The 17,201-nt window shown below is 43.4% G+C and overlaps 1 protein-coding gene across 5 annotated transcripts in view; it reads left to right on the forward strand.

Moving 5' to 3' along the window:
• Window positions 1–13,774, forward strand: part of LOC111978595 (monocarboxylate transporter 4) — a 23,539-nt gene extending 9,765 nt beyond the window's left edge. For 4 of the 5 annotated variants that reach the window (XM_024008724.3, XM_024008723.2, XM_024008721.2 and 1 more), the window contains exons 4-7: window positions 8,284–8,420; window positions 8,623–9,090; window positions 9,331–9,511; window positions 9,898–13,774. In XM_024008724.3, coding sequence (XP_023864492.1) covers window positions 8,284–8,420; window positions 8,623–9,090; window positions 9,331–9,511; window positions 9,898–10,196 — 1,085 coding nt within the window. In that variant the 3' untranslated portion in view covers window positions 10,197–13,774. The remainder of the gene's footprint in view (window positions 1–8,283; window positions 8,421–8,622; window positions 9,091–9,330; window positions 9,512–9,897) is intronic. The other variant, XM_024008726.2, reaches the window with a different exon arrangement.
• The last annotated feature ends 3,427 nt before the right edge of the window (window positions 13,775–17,201 follow it).

Genomic DNA, 17,201 nt, shown 5'->3' on the forward strand with positions numbered 1-17,201 from the left:
TGGGACATTGGTATAGACAGTTGTGTGCCTTTCCAAATCAGTCCAATCAGTAACTTTACCACAGGTGGAGTCCAATACGGTTTGTAGAAACATCTCAAGGATGATCATGGGAAAAGGATGCACTGGCTTTATTTCGGAGGTCCTCATAGCAAAGGCTCTGAATTACTCAAGTTTAAACAAAATATTTTGCTCTGTTTTCACCTTTGTCATTATGTGGTATTGTTGGTGTAGATGATGACGGATAACATAATTGGATCCATTGTTAAATAAGGCTGTAACGTAACAAAATGTGAAAAGGCAAGGGAATTACTTTCTAACATGAACTTTATATATTCTGAGATGTCCAGGTGTGCCTCATTTCTTCAGTCCAATGATAACAAGAAGGTCTAGAACAGGTAGCTATAACAACAGGTGACAGAGATATGGTGTTTTGTGTGCTTGCGTCATCCAAGCCATGAATGGAATACTCTCACATCTTAATTTACAGCAACAATGAATGATTAACTACTGGTTTAGGATTCAGGGTTTCAACAGGATGTTCACTGCTGTTGGCAGGGAAACTTATTCCTGAAGCCAAGAGATGACACGTAATCCACCATGGATATGGTTGGCTGGTACTTGTTGCTTCTGGAAGGCCCTATGTAAAAATAACAGGTCTAAGGCTTGTCCTGTGCCAGACCCATACTGTTGCTATAGTGTGGTGTAGAGGGGGAACAAATCTAGCCTGTGGACACAACCTGGCTGGTCCACTGGACTTTAGCCCTGAATATTCTGAACAGACATCAGTACTCTGTCATAGCCAATCAGTGGTCTTACAAGGATCAGTGCACAGAGTGTGCGAGAATGTGTGGTTTGCAAAATATGGTGTATGGTTCAGTTTGGCCTGCAGACGTGCTATGCAGGAAAGCATTCGATTCTTAATGCAGTGGGATGTCCATCCCACAACTGACACGCCTTCTAGGCAATGTGAGCAACAGGTAACAGTGCACCCTCTTGTTAAAAGGTCTGAATGTTTGCCGTCCTTTATCCACAGAGAATAGTGATCCTAGTATCGTGCATTGATGTCCTGGGATGGGAAATGTCAATCTTATTTTAGAGAGCCTGGGATAAGTGGGGTGCTGGCTGACTAGCTGCATTGGAGCACGAGGGTTGGGATCACCGGTATAGAGGTGGGGCTAGGGAGAGTGTATGTTTGCCTGTTGGTTGGGAAGCCAGGCGGCTAACGCGACACTGAGTAGTTCATACAGCAGACGCGCACCCTCACATCCCATTCAAGAGGGTTACAGCTGCTCAAGGGTAGGTTGATTTGCTACGGATTCAGATGCTGTGGAATCTGATGTTACTTAGATAAAAAAACAAAACGTATTTATTGATCAGTGTCGAGAGATTATCAACAATATTCAAGTTGTATTGTATTCTGGTCAACCTTGCTGGCAAAAAAAAAGTATTTCCTGCATGTGTAGATGGCGTTTCTAGTGGAAAGTTAATTCTGTTGCCAAACTTGTAACGCACACTGTTAAGAAAATGGCCTTTTGAATGTTTTTTGTATAGCTTACTGGGAAGCTCCCTTTGTCTACACCCATTCAGCGTTGTTTGAACACCCTCATAATCCAGCCCCACCCCATCTCTTTGGATTTTTTTTCAAGAGTGTAATATGGTTGGTTGCTTATTCAGTAGTGATCAGGGTCCAATCAAACGCATGCTTTTGACAAACGGTTAAAAATGTTTATTCATTGTGTAGATACTCCTACTAAGAAACCAATGGTCCACAACCGCATGTCTCTATCATAAAATCAAACAGGTCATTGGATGTTTTTAACGCTTGTAGGAAGTGGTCAAAAATTAGGGCGAAGTGTCACGTCCTGACCATATGCTTATGTTTTTGCTTGTTTTAGTGTTGGCGTCAGGACGTGAGCTGGGTGGGCATTCTATGTTGTGCTGTCTAAGTTGGTCTGTTTCTGTGTTTCAGCCTAAATATGTTCTGCAAGTCAGAGGCAAGCTGTTCAATCGTTGTCGCCTGATTGAGAATCATATCTAGTGGCTTGTGTTTTGTGTTGGGTTTTGTGGGTGGTGGTCTCCTGTGTCAGTGTTTGTGGCCACAACGGGACTGTTGACGGTTAGTACGTTTGTTGTTTTGTATTTTGGTCTAGTTTTCGTTCTTTTATTAAATCAATGGAAACTTACCACGCTGTTACATGGTCCCTCGATCCTTCTCGCCTCTGCCTCGTCTGAGGAGGAAGGACGACTTGACTGCCGTTTACGAGCGAGTAAATCATGGAGGAGAGTCTTTTGATTTTTTACGGCAGAAAAGGTTTTTTTAAAAACTGGAAAAGAGCATTGCGTCAGCTAGGCCAGACGAGAGAATCTCCAGCCTAGTTGAGCAATGCTATTTTCAAATATTTTTGACCATATTTGTCTTATTTCCCTTTTGGACTTGTTACACAACTACATAAGCCATAATGACATTTGAAATGTCTCTTCCTTTGAAACCTTTTTGAGTGTAATTTACTGTTAATTTCTGATTGTTTATTTCACTTGCTTTGGCAATGTAAACATGTTTCCCTTGCCAATAAAGCCCTTTGGGGGAGAATGCATTTTTGTAAAAAAAAAATTATGTATGATATAAATCACAGAAAACACTACCCACTCCGCTTTCACCACTGTAGTGTTGATTCTCTTCCAGAGCTGACGCACACACACTCGCACTCAAATGCTCTGGGTGACCACCCGCCAATGTTGCTGTTAAGAACATTACACCAACCATTGCCAAAATGTACCCAGCATTTTGTGGCTGGCGTTAATTTTCCCCCCTGCTTGTAAGGCTGGTAGGTAAGATTGTATGATAGGATGTTGTGTTCTGGAGGAGAGATGCAACACCTTTTTAGCATACGCGACTGACCAGGGCCCGGTTTCCCAAAAGCATCTTAAGTTCATCGTTACATCTCCAAGCTGTTTCCAAATCCATCGTTATTAATGTTGCACTTAAATGCTTGCAATCTAACGCCGTGCCTCAGATCATTCGTAGAACAGCTAAGTGTGTCGATTAGATGCTTTGTTTGCCTTCGCATCACTTTATACACAGAATCGCATGGTTGATCCCTCTATGACGCTGATACTTCAGCAACTGACCTACAAATTTAAAAAGTTGCCAATGTCTTTGCAATTGACCACAATAAAGCGACGTAGGCTAAATATTATTCAAACTGACTTCATTAAGCATATAACAGTATAGCCTATGTCAATCACTTTGAAATGCATTTCATATTCAATTAATTTATTTCTATTTTGCTACTTATAGACTACGTCTGTGTAATTTGTATCAATATATTTCATGATGGTAACCTAACGTGCACAATGATGTGCCACATCTGTGATTTGCCTCCTTGGAAATGATCCTGGCCTCAAAGTTTATCCCCCCTCGGCAGGTAAAACCTAAAATATGAAACCAGTCATCCCTCCTCGGCTACCCTCCCTGAGACAGTTTCACTGCAGCCTCGCTGTTGGATGCTGGGACAGTTCAACTACTTCTCTGCTACCTACCACTGCGACCTGTATGCTCTCGTTGGCTGGCCCTCACTACATATTCGTCGCCAACGCACTGGCTCCAGGTCATCTATAAGTCTTGCTAGGAAAGCCCCGCCTTATCTCAGCTCACTGGTCACCATAGCAACACCCACCCATAACACACGCTCCAGCAGGTAATTTCACTGGTGATCCCAAAGCCAACACTTCCTTTGGCCGCCTTTCCCTCCAGTTCTCTGCTGCCAATGACTGGACGAATTGCAAAAATCTCTGAAGCTGGAGACTCATATCTCCTCTCTAACTTAAGCACCAGCTGTCAGAGCAGCTTACCGATCACTGTACCTGTACACAGCCAATCTGTAAATAGCCCATCCAACTACATCATCCCCATATTGTTACTTATCCTCTTGCTCTTTGCACCGCAGGTCTCTAGTTGCACATCTATCACTCCACAGTGTTAATGCTAAATTGTAATTATTTTCGCCTATTTATGTCTACATTTGCACACAAGGAACATAAATAGAAAAATCTTTATTTTCTTTTGTGTTATTGACTGTACGTTTGTTTGTAACTCTGTGTCGCTTTGCTTTATCTTGGCCAGGTCACAGTTGTAAATGAGAACTTTTCTCAACTGGCCTACCTGGTTAAATAAAGGTGAAATAATAAATACAAAGCAACTCCTGGACTATGACAGATATTATGTAATACCTTGACTACAAACCTTTTCTGACTAAAGAAATAATAAGAGATTGGAGGGCCAATAGACACTGAAGAGTATATAACCGATAGTCAACTACAGATCTGAATTTTCCAGAAGTGTCCCATTGACGTAAGTAATGTGATGTGAAAGTGTGCGCTTTTTATTTTTTCTCTGTGGAGGATGCTGCTGTGTTGTCTTTTCTGCAGGGTGTGACTACTGGACAAGGATGTTCTCCTTGTTTTGATTTGCTGTTATAGTTCTTCATTGGTTTCAGCTCATCCAGGAACACACAGAGAAAGACCTTCTCCTCTTCTGGCCCCCCCCTTTCAATTGAGATTCAGCCACCCAAATGCACCATTGAATAACAATGGAACTAGCCTTGGACCTGGCAGCAAAGGCCTCTATCAATGGAAACCCTTCTACTTTGCACAACAACCAGACGTTGCAAGCTTAATCCCTGGAAAACAACATGGGACCAGACTGCTACAATAATAAGACTTTGAACCTCACTGAAAACCTTACATTCTCTCTTCCCAAAGGACACAGAGTGCCACAAACCTTACATTTCCTACTCTTTGGCACTCTGAGTCCTTTTGAGAATGTCTGATTATCAATGTGTTACTATGCTGTCTTTCACTATCTTTGTGTACATTTTATTTCAGAGTATATATATATTTTTCGTTATTACCATGTCAATTTGGTATCCACGGAAACACAAGGAAATGACATGAACATTGAAACAGGTGCTGTGACTGCACCAAGAAGGTACAGCCAGTTATGGACATCATTGTTATGAACATGACCTAACTCAGCACACCTTCTTTCACACTTTGATTCAAATGGGAAGGACTGACCTGAAGCTCGGCCAATCAGAGGTCACGTAGGCTGAGTCAAACCCTCCCTAGAACATAAAATACTGTGAAGGCTTATCTTCAATTGTAGTCAAACTGTCCATTCCTATAGGGGACTCCGTCCTGGATGACCTCTGTAGCACACACATATGTTTTGGGCTAAGCTCTTGAAGACACGCTAGGACATTGAGTCCTCGCCGTTTTATGGATTTATATCGAAGGAAGAACTTTGGAATGTCCAGAGCCCCTGAGAAGATCCCGGAGTTCAACACAGATAAATAAGCATACAACTGACTGCCTTTCTTTGCTTGTTGGTGTTAAGCTGTAGGCCTTATCTTATGATTCTGCCTATTGATTCATATTGCTAAAAGATTAGCTTATGTACCACAGACAAGCCATTATTTCCCAACTCTTAAATTCTCGGCCTCGGCCTATTGCCAAGTGTTGTATCCATGCTGTTTTATTGTTAACTACAGTAGCTTTCAGTTTATGAAAATCCCCATCCCAAAACGCCATTCCTTATATACTCCTGTTGTTATCTTTAACAAATGTGTGTTTACAAGAGTGTTGTGTTCTGTACAGACAGATCTAATGGTCACTACCAAGAATTACTAATGTTTAGTCTTATGGAGTTATACTTATGAAGACCAATAACAGCTGGTGCCCCAATCTCATAACTGACCCTCCCTATTACACTGTGTCTAACCCTGATGTTACCACTTCTCTATTACTGTCACATCTACGCTCTTCTCTCTCAGTTCTGACCCAAGCTGACGGACAGAGGTTGAGGGAACTCCTAGCAGAGAGCATCATGGGAGGAGCCGTGGTAGACAGTGAGCCTAGTGATGTGAAGGCGCCAGACGGAGGGTGGGCTGGGCCGTGCTGGCCGGAGGGTTTGTCATCACTGGGTTCTCCTACGCCTTCCCAAGGCTGGCAGTGTGTTTTCAAGGAGTTGATCAGGGAGTTCGGAGTGGGATATACGACTGTGCATGATTTTCTCTATACTGTTGCCATGCTCTACGGACAGGTACGCATGCATACATACATACATACATACATACTGGTATGTGAACAACTGAAGTGTTTTCCCAATGGTGAGCCAGTACAAGAAGAGTAGAGAAGGTGTCAGACCTGGGCTTACAACCTCCAGAGTCTACACCAAACTGACAGGATCTCATGCCATGTCATTTTATTTTACAGGTATTTATTATGGATCCCAGGTTGCATTCCAGGGCAGAAGCTACTCTCCCTGTGGTTTTATGGATCTCCAGTAGTTCCTTGCAGGGCAGAAGCTACTCTCCTGGGTTTATATGGATCTCCAGTAGTCCTCCAGGCAGAAGTACTCTTCCTGGGTTATTATGGATCCCAGCAGTTCGCCAAGGCAAAGCTACTCTCCTGGGGTTTATTATGGATCCCCAGTAGTTCCTGCAAGCAGAAGCTACTCTTCCGGGGTTTATTATGGATCCCCAGTAGTTCCTGCCAAGGCAGAGCTACTCTTCCTGGGGTTTATTATGGATCCCCAGTAGTTCCTGCCAAGGCAGAAGCTACTCTTCCTGGGGTTATTATGGATCCCAGGGTTCCTGCCAAGGCAGAAGCTACTTCCTGGGGTTTATTATGATCCCCAGTAGTTCCTGCCAAGGCAGAAGCTACTCTTCCTGGGGTCTATTATGGATCCCCAGTAGTTCCTGCCAAGGCAGAAGCTACTCTTCCTGGGGGTTATTATGGATCCCCAGTAGTTCCTGCCAAGGCAGAAGCTACTCTTCCTGGGTTTATTATGGATCCCCAGTAGTTCCTGCCAAGGCAGAAGCTACTCTTCCTGGGGTTTATTATGGATCCCCAGTAGTTCCTTGCCAAGGCAGAAGCTACATCTTCCTGGGTTTATTATGGATCCCCAGTAGTTCCTGGAACACTTTTTTCTACCCAGCTCTGTACTGGCCTTACACACACCTAATGTGCATATGTGTGTGTCTGCAGGTCCACTGTGCAGTGTGCTGGTGAACAAGTTTGGGTGTCGGCCAGTGATGATGGTGGGAGGGCTCTTTGCCTCCTTGGGAATGATTCTGCCTCCTTGCACCAGTATCATACATATCTACCTTTGTACTGGAGTTATAACAGGTTGGTAAACACACATCTACCTGTACTGAGTTATAACAGGTTGGTAAACACACATCTACCTCTGTACTGGAGTTATAACAGGTTGGTAAACACCATCTACCTCTGTACTGGAGTTATAACAGGTTGGTTAAACACAATCTACCTCTTGTACTGGAGTTATAACAGGTTGGTAAACACATCTACCTCTGTACTGGAGTTATAACAGGTTGGTAAACACACATCTACCTCTGTACTGGAGTTATAACAGGTTGGTAAACACACATCTACTCTTGTACTGGATTATAACAGGTTGGTAAAACCACATCTACCTCTGTACTGGATATAACAGGTTGGTACACACATCTACCTCTGTACTGGAGTTATAACAGGTTGGTAAACACACATCTACCTCTGTACTGGAGTTATAACAGGTTGGTAAACACACATCTACCTTTGTACTGGAGTTAATAACAGGTTGGTAAACACACATCTACCTCTGTACTGGAGTTATAACAGGTGGTAAACACACATCTACCTTTGTACTGGAGTATATAACAGTTTGGTAAACACACATCTACCTCTGTACTGGATTATAACAGGTTGGTAAACACACATCTACCTCTTACTGGAGTTATAACAGGTTGTAAACACACATCTACCTCTGTACTGGAGTTATAACAGGTTGGTAAAACAACATATCTAACCTCTGTACTGGAGTTATAACAGGTTGGTAAACACAACATCTACCTCTGTACTGGAGTATAACAGGTTGGTAAACACACATCTACCTCTGTACTGGAGTTAAACAGGTTGGTAAACACCATATCTACTCGTACTGGAGTTATAACAGGTTGGTAAACACACATCTACCTCTGTACTGGGAGTATAACAGGTTGGTAAACACATATCTACCTCTGTACTGGAGTTATAACAGGTTGGTAAACACATATCTACCTCTTACTGGAGAGTTATAACAGGTTGGTAAAACCACACATCTACCCTCTTACTGGAGTTATAACAGGTTGGTAAACACCACATCTACCTTTGTCCTTGTACTGGAGTTATAACAGGTTGGTAAACACACACACAATTTAACTGTTTCCCCTTTTCTACCAGGTCTGGGCCTGGCACTGAACTTCCAGCCATCTCTGATCATGCTGAATCGTTACTTTAGTGAGAAGAGGCCTCTAGCTAACGGACTATCTGCTGCCGGGAGCCCCGTGGCCCTCTGCTGCCTCTCGCCTCTGGGACAGGTACGACACTTCTCCTCTTCAGTCTCCCGCTCTGCAGTTGTAGATCAGTATTATGATGTAGGGAGAAACATGTATGAACACAATGAAAGATGTGTGCTACTCTGAAAGATTAAAAGAAATACAAAGGGGAAATAATATGCTCTGTTGGAGTTACGGATCATCGATATTGTTAATGGTTTTTCTTCATATTTCACCCCCAAAGGTGCTGCAGTACTACTACGGTTGGAGAGGCGGCTTCCTCATCCTGGGAGGTCTGCTGCTCAACTGCTGTGCATGTGGGGCCTTGATGAGGCCCCTGGTGGGCCCCAAGAAGCCCCAGGACCAGGAGTTGCAGGCTGTAGACCAAGCAGAAAAAAAGCCTAATCCTCAGAAGAAGCTCCTGGACTTTAGCGTATTTAAAGACCGAGGTTTTCTCATCTATGCCATAGCTGCGTCCATCATGGTACTGGGTCTGTTTGTGCCCCCTGTGTTTGTGGTGAGCTATGCCAAGGAGATGGGAAATGAAGACACCAAGTCTGCCCTCCTCCTCACCATCCTAGGGTTTGTTGATATCTTCGCCCGGCCCACGTGTGGGCTGATCGCGGGGATGAAGTGGGTCCGTCCTAGATGTGTGTATCTGTTCAGCTTCGCCATACTCTTTAATGGCATCACCGACGTGGTCAGCTCACAGGTAAGGCTGGAACTAGTTGTGATTGATATTATTTGGATGGATGTATTTACACTGTATATGGATGTTAACAATACATCAATCATATTTAATAAATGTATTGTATCATTATTGCATTCCTGTATTGACCGGATCTCGAGATCCGACGCTATTGGATCCATATAATTAAAATGATTAATCAGTAATGGTAATTATATTTCTATGGTCGTATAATGTAACTAATCGTTGCTTCTCTTTTGGCAGGCGACAGACTACCCTGGTCTGGTGGTGTTCTGTATATTCTTTGGGCTCTCTTACGGGATGGTAGGGGCGCTGCAGTTCGAGGTTCTCATGGCCATCGTGGGCACCAAGAAGTTCTCCAGCGCTTTAGGATTGGTGTTGCTCATGGAGGCAATCGCTGTGCTGGTGGGACCGCCTGGAGCAGGTCGGTACCCACAGGGAAGCATTAGGTTAGAGTTAGTTGTGCACATGTCGTTAGGGTTATGGCTAGTGTTAGGGTTCAACCAGGGTGTGGACATGACGCTAGGGTTAATGTTAAGGTTATGGCTAAGGGTTGAGCCTGGGTGTGGACATGGGGTTAGGGCTGAGCCGGGGTGTGGGCATGGGGTTAGGGCTGAGCCTGGGTTAGTGGTCTAGAACGAAGTCGTCAAACAATCAGAAGCCAGTATAGACAGAAATGACATAAGAACATTTTTAGCTACTAATAAACTGCTTTAGCTAGCAATAAACCGCGTATGCCTTGAATGGATAGGAGGTAATGAACTCTTTATACCTGTATAACCTCTCTCTCTCCTCCTTTCCTCTGCGTAGGTCGTCTGCTGGACACTACCCATAACTACATGCATGTGTTCCTGCTGGCTGGCTGTGAGGTCATTCTGGCCTCCATTGTCATCTGCCTGGGCAACTTCCTGTGCATCAAGAAGAAGCCAGACGAGCCCGAAGCCCATCTAGAGAATGGAGCCCCCGCAGAGATGGAGAAGCTCAACAGCCTGCCAGAGGGAGGGAAGACTGAGAGCGAGCAGTCGGACGGGGTGAGGGCCTTCTCGGGAAAGGCGATGGAGGGAGCAGAGAAGAGTGGAGGGGTGGGGAACCCAGAGACAGCTCTGTGATAGAGGGGAGATTGTTAATGAATTACGGAGAGAGTGACTGATGAGCTCGAAGCACCAATAAGGAAGACATGAGTACACACTCTGACGGACGGAGGGAGGGAGGGAGGGAGGGAGGGAGGGAGGGAGGGATGGATTGCGGTGCGCTGTACATGTTTGGTGTTGTATGCTTTAATATGCACAGTGTTACGTAGTGTTGTTTTTACAGTAACATCTAGTGTTGATTCAGGAGTTAAATTAACTCTGTAGGTGTTAAATTAACACTGAGTGGTGTAATAGAACCCCAATGTTGATGTTAATAACCAGTTTTGACTCCAATCATTATCATATTTCCCAGCATGGTAAATTGCATGTTTTTTTTTCAAGTCTTTGTTTTATGTTTTTGCAGATAATTAATCTTGTTCTACTCAAATATAACGTACATTTTTCTAAACTAATCCAATATGTTACCTGGACTTATTGCACCCGTTACTGAAATGGTTGTTCCAGTTGAGATACTTTTGGTAGTCTCCTACAGTATCTTAGTATTCCCAATCCTGGCAATCATTCTGAATAAAAAATGAAACATTCCAAATGTTGGGTATCCCACTCTGGCTGGATTCCAATATGAATTACACYTCACTTTGCAAGCCAGCATAAATTGACTTGCAGGCCAAACCATGAGTTTCAGGCCACTGTATTAGGATACATCTAGGCCCTCAATATATGGCCTTATGAAATATGTATTTGAAAAAGAATTCAATTTTAATGATAACATTTGCTTAGGATCTCAGTTGGTGAAGGCCACAAGACTGAAAATGAACAAATGCAACAACCATGTCTCTGTCACTAACAAATACAGTCATGGGTGGCAACTCCACAATTTACTTAAAAGACAACCTGGGAAATATGCAAATAAGGCTTATACTAAGCAGTTTGTTAATTTAACACTGGAACGTGTGGACCCATATAGACACTGGAAGAGTGGTAGATTTAACACTGGAGAATTTGCTGTGTACAGACCAGCACGCATACCAGAAGGAACACAATGTTTTCTGGAATCGCACTGCCACACACACTTGCAGGAACCAAAGAGCATGCGCACACACACACCCATACAACCTTGAACTAACCAATGCTTGTCACTGCCTGACTCATCAGTTGTTGATACAGAAAATAATAACGAACAACTTCATTTCCACAGTGACGGTATTTGTTTATGGAGACACTCCCCAGTGAGGAGAGATTAAAGAAACTAAGGAATTCTTCTTTACTCCTGAGTGACAGTGTCTTCCAGTGACGTGAGATCTTGAAGTGACTTCTTTCCAAAGACAAGAAACATCTCTGTAAGAGAAGAGTTTAATTATTATAATGATTTTTTTAAGACCTCGAGCTGGTTTCCCAAGCCCAGATTCAGCTTAGTCCTGGACTGAGACGCATGCTCAATGGAAATTCTTAATTGAAAGTGTTTTTTAGTTCAGYACTAGGTGTGATCTGTGTCTGAGAAAGTAGCCACAAAAGTATTATTTCAACTACCCATGTTGTGGCAGGTTGCAGGCAACATGGGTTATTTTATGATTGATGGTGTGACATACTATTTTATTAAAGGTCCAATGCAACAGTTTTTATCTCTATAGCAAATCATTTCTGGGTAACAATTTAAGTACTTTACTGTGATTTGTTTTCAATTAAAATGGTCAAATAAAATAAAGCTTTCTTAGCAAAGAGCAATTTCTCAAGCAAGAATATTGATAATACTGTCTGAGAGTGGTCTGAGTGTGGAAGGGAAAACTAGCAGTTATTGGCCGAGGTTTGGAACTCTGTTTCTTATTGGTCTATTGATTAATTTACTGTCTGGTTATGTCACCAGGCAGGACAAAACTCAATCCCAACAAAACAGGCTTCAATTTCAGGCAGTCTTTTCAAACGGCTCTTACACTAAAATGGCATTTTCACAATTTCACAGTATTATTCCAACCTCTGTGTCGAAATAAAAACAGAAATCACGTTTTTGACTGCACTAGGTCTTTATGGTATAATGTTACTGAGTTATACAGGCTAAAGTAAGGTCTAGGTGCTTGGTGAAATGTTATGAGAGCATCTCTCTGTGTTGAAATCAATATCAGTTTCTTTCAATAAAAAAGACATCTTCAGCCAGTGACCTAACGCACACACGCACGCACACGGTTTCTGATATAAATATATATTTACTCCATGAACTGAATAAGTTTAAGACTTATTTTATTACATGTATTTCACTGTTTGTCTTCCAGTGTAAGGACAAGGACTTTGTCATAGCTGAGATGTTTGTCTGATAAATCACGTTGAACTGGACATTTAAAAAAAWATATATATACTGAGGGCATTAACGTGTCACTTTTCTGCTAGAATGCAGTGCTTGTTTCAGTGTTTTTGTTTGGACTGCAGATGTACATTTTAAAGGATATTTCAAGCATTTGTCTATGTTGTTTAAGCTGACAGGTGGAGTAAGAATGTTGGCAGTCTACAGATGGGGAGTCTACAAAAATCCTGTTGTGTAGTGTTGGTGTATCCAAACTTAACCAAACCCTACACAACTGTTGATCTCTTTAGATCTGAAAAGGGGGACCCCTTAACATGTGACAGGATATGTATGACATAGTTAACCCCAGCCCACTGATGTAATATGGAGGAAGACCTATTTTATATAGTAGTGCCTTAAACCTGATACATTGGCATCTGGGGATGCTGTGAAATTGACCATATGAAAAGCTGATTACCCAGTAATAGAATATATATAGTGGTATTTTGATATTTTCTTACACTGATGCAGTCTCTATTACAGTGCCTGTGATGTCACCTGATAAGTTATCCCAGCCAAACACAGTGAAGCACTTTGCTCTGCTCTACGAAGGTTGGCTTTGCACTTGTAAAACTGTGTGTAGTCAGTATTGTCCTGTATGTTGGTATATTGTATATATTGGTCTGCCTATCTTGTCTGTCTATGTGAGATCTTTGTATTTATGAATTATAGATCTGCAGACACTTACAAACCACAAATACACAACCATGTCCACGAGCACCCTCATGGTTGAATGTCAAACTTTCATGTGGATTTATTCAATTCATATTCTTCTGAGATACGGCTGCTTCTTGACGTGTTCCTATGCCATCCCAATAAATATCTATTCTGTGGAGAAAGTGGCTGGTTCTTTAACGCTTGATAGTGAGCATGTTGACTCTCTTCAGATGCTCTATTGGGAATGGAAACAAACATGTTAGTGAGTGTTTAATCCAAGGCCTACTCTCCAATCCTCTTAGGCAGGACGTGTTGTATTTAGTACCCTAGATGGAGGTAGTCTTGGTGGTAACACAATGTTCCCCCCAAAAAAACAGCACTTAATCACTTCAGATGGGATTGGCAGCTAGATATTGAGATCGGCTTGAGAACCATGGTAAACACACTTCGTAGGGTATCTCAGTCAGCAGAATCATCTTTTTTTGTTGAGGTACAGCACCAGGAGAACGTTCAAGGCTGTCCAAAATCGCCCTTTATGGGTCAATGAGTGTGAATACAGGAGTGGTTTGGACTTGACTATGATAATAAATGTTGGAACCTCAAAGACAGTTCCACTACTTGATGCCATTCTTCCCCTCTTATCAGGGACTCATTTAGACTTAAGACACCAGGTGGCAGCAATTAATGAGAAAACCAACAGTAGTCCTGACCTTGTAGGGTAAGATTTCAATACCCCTGATCTAGGAGATCATCTCAAACAGGGTGATAGACATTTACTAACTCACTAATTCCTCTGTGTGTTGAGGTACATGAGGCGTCCACAAGAGCGCACCACTGCTTCCGGTCTGCAGCCTTCTTGGTGAGGGTTTCCCAGGTCAGCTCACAGTCCTTCTTCTTGGTGAGGGTTCCCCAGGTCGGGTCACAGTTCTTCTTCTTCTTGGTGAGGGTTCCCCAGTCGGGTCACAGTTCTTTCTTTCTTGGTGAGGGTTCCCCAGTCGCGGTCACAGTTCTTCTTCTTGGTGAGGGTTCCCCAGGTCGGTCACAGTTCTTCTTCTTGGTGAGGGTTCCCAGGTCGGGTCACAGTTTCTTCTCTTTTGGTGAGGTTCCCCAGTCGGGTCACAGTTTCTTCTTCTTGGTGAGGGTTCCCCAGGTCGGGTCACAGTTCTTCTTCTTCTTGGTGAGGGTTCCCCAGGTCGGGTCACAGTTCTTCTTCTTTCTGTGAGGGTTCCCCAGGTCGGGTCACAGTTCTTCTTCTTCTTGGTGAGGGTTCCCCAGGTCGGTCACAGTCTTCTTCTTCTTGGTGAGGTTCCCCAGGTCAGGTCACAGTTCTTCTTCTCTTTGGTGAGGTTCCCAGGTCAGGTCACAGTTCTTCTTTTGGTGAGGGTTCCCCATGTCAGGTCACAGTTCTTCTTCTTCTTGGTGAGGTTCCCCAGGTCAGGTCACAGTTCTTCTTCTTCTTGGTGAGGTTCCCAGGTCGGGTCACAGTACATCTTCTTGGTGAGGGTTCCCCAGGTCGGGTCACCAGTTCTTCTTCTTCTTGGTGAGGGTTCCCCAGGTCGGTCACAGTTCTTCTTCTTGGTGAGGGTTCCCCAGGTCAGGTCACAGTTCTTCTTCTTCTTGTGAGGGTTCCCCAGGTCAGGTCACAGTTCTTCTTCTTCTTGGTGAGGGTTCCCCAGTCAGGTCACAGTTCTTCTCTCTTGTGAGGTTCCCCAGGTCGGGTCACAGTTCTTCTTCTTGGTGAGGGTTCCCCAGGTCGGTCACAGTTGTTCTTCTTGGTGAGAGTTCCCCAGGTCAGGTCACAGTCCTTCTTCTTGGTGAGGGTTCCCCAGGTCAGGTCACAGTTCTTCTTCTTCTTGGTGAGGGTTCCCCAGGTCAGGTCACAGTCCATCTTCTTTGTGAGGGTTCCCCAGGTCAGGTCACATCCTTCTTCTTGGTGAGGGTTCCCCAGGTCAGGTCACAGTTCTTCTTCTTGGTGAGGGTTCCCCAGGTCGGGTCACAGTACATCTTCTTGGTGAGGGTTCCCTAGGTCGGGTCACAGTTCTTCTGGTGAGGGTTCCCCAGGTCAGGTCACAGTCCTTCTTCTTGGTGAGGGTTCCCCAGGTCGGGTCACAGTACATCTTCTTGGTGAGGGTTCCCAGGTCGGGTCACAATCCTTCTTCTTGGTGAGGGTTCCCCAGGTCGGTCACAGTTGTTCTTCTTGGTGAGGGTTCCCCAGGTCGGTCACCGTTCTTTCTTCTTGGTGAGGGTTCCCCAGGTCAGGTCAGTTCTTCTTGGTGAGGGTTCCCCAGGTCAGGTCACAGTTCTTCTTGGTGAGGGTTCCCCAGTCAGGTCACAGAGCTTCTTGGTGAGGGTTCCCCAGGTCGGGTCACAGTCCTTCATCTCCACTTCTCTTTTGGGTGTCTTTCTCTTCCCATCAGGTGTCCCAGTTTAGGGCAATCATAGTGTGCATGTCTGGTGTTAGTCTGCACACAGTTGATATGTTTTAATGTCATAAATACAAAAAAATTACATTTGAAAATGAAAGCACACAGAGTAGTACACAAAGTACTTCATTTATTTACAGTTTTTAAAAGTACACAAATAGGAGATTCTTAGAGCTGGTAGCTTAGTTAATTACACATAAGAGGGTGAGTCAGTGATTGACCAAACTGGCCATGAGTCAAACCAGAAATGACTAGTCAATGAGGTCAGCATTAAAACAGTCCTATAGAGCTGAAACATGGCAACAGTTCAGCTGTGCCCACCCTTAAATCTCATCTTGCTGATTGAAATAATCCTCAGAGGTTGAATTGAATATCCCAAACTCTTGCTCCACTCTTTGCTGAGAACCAGTACAGATTTGGCGTGTTACTCTGCCCAGGCCTTGCCGACGCATGCTAGATCTTACAACGCATCGATAATAGGTATTTAACGTATCAGCTAACCACATTATTGCAATCAGGTACCTGACGGCACATTCGATGATGTGACATGCAATCACTGGTCGAGGCATGCAACGTCTGAGCAGGGGAACACGACCATCGAGTGGAACGTCCAAGACCATAGCCCACCCAAGAGAAGTGTAAATCAGTTCATTTATCAGGGAATAGATTAAGTAATCACAGAGGTTTAGTCAACTGGTTCTAGCCACATCAATGCAGGACCATTTTACTTCTCAAAACATGTACAAATAATAACACCAGTGTTCACATGAAGCCAGAAAGTAATTGTGAGCCTTTGATATAAAACCTCCATTCACACTCAAAACAAATTATAGTTAAAAATGGCAGCCATTTGACACTTAAGTCTCTGGGTATGTGCTCTCATTTCTGGTGTATTTGAGGAACTCCAACTAAAACGATCCRGCACTTCATCTMTGTGGACAGACARGGCAAAAGCCTGGGKWGAGAATGATTGACAGCCCAAAACAGACTGATTATAGGACAGTGATTTCCTACTTTAGAGCAGCCCCAAGTGAAACCTACGGTCAGAAACCCAAATTCACCACAATAAGGAAACCAAAAAGGGAAAAAGCTGAAACATTTCCACATCTTCATTAAAATACAATTTCACAGCTTAGAAACAATACAAATAACAGAATGAGAATGTAGATCTGTACAGTAGACCATGAGGCAGTCTGACTCAGTGTGAGAAGAGGAAACCTTAACAGGGGCCCCTCCTATACACATACAACTTGAGGGATGTTGATCATAGAACCCCATAAAGAAAACAGACTTCAGTTGTGGTTTAGAGTTAAAACCCTCCACCTGACTCATACACATCAGCTTGGTCAAAGGGATGTCCAGTGTTAAAACATGCAAATAGTATATATTACAAATGGCTTTAGCATTACAGATCAGAGCTGTGAAAACAAAAGCCTGCTGGTGGTCAGAGAAAAGAGGTCTGTAAATAAGTACAAATGAAAAGCAGTCACCAAAAACGATCCATTTCAAATAGAGACGCAATTATCCATTAGCTCTTTTCATATCACATTTATCCATTAGGGTTATGTAGTAATGTATTGTGGGAGTAGAAACTGGTGTCTATTGACA

The sequence above is a fragment of the Salvelinus sp. IW2-2015 genome, linkage group LG18 (genome assembly GCF_002910315.2).
Source record: "Salvelinus sp. IW2-2015 linkage group LG18, ASM291031v2, whole genome shotgun sequence".
Lineage (NCBI taxonomy): Eukaryota > Metazoa > Chordata > Actinopteri > Salmoniformes > Salmonidae > Salvelinus > Salvelinus sp. IW2-2015.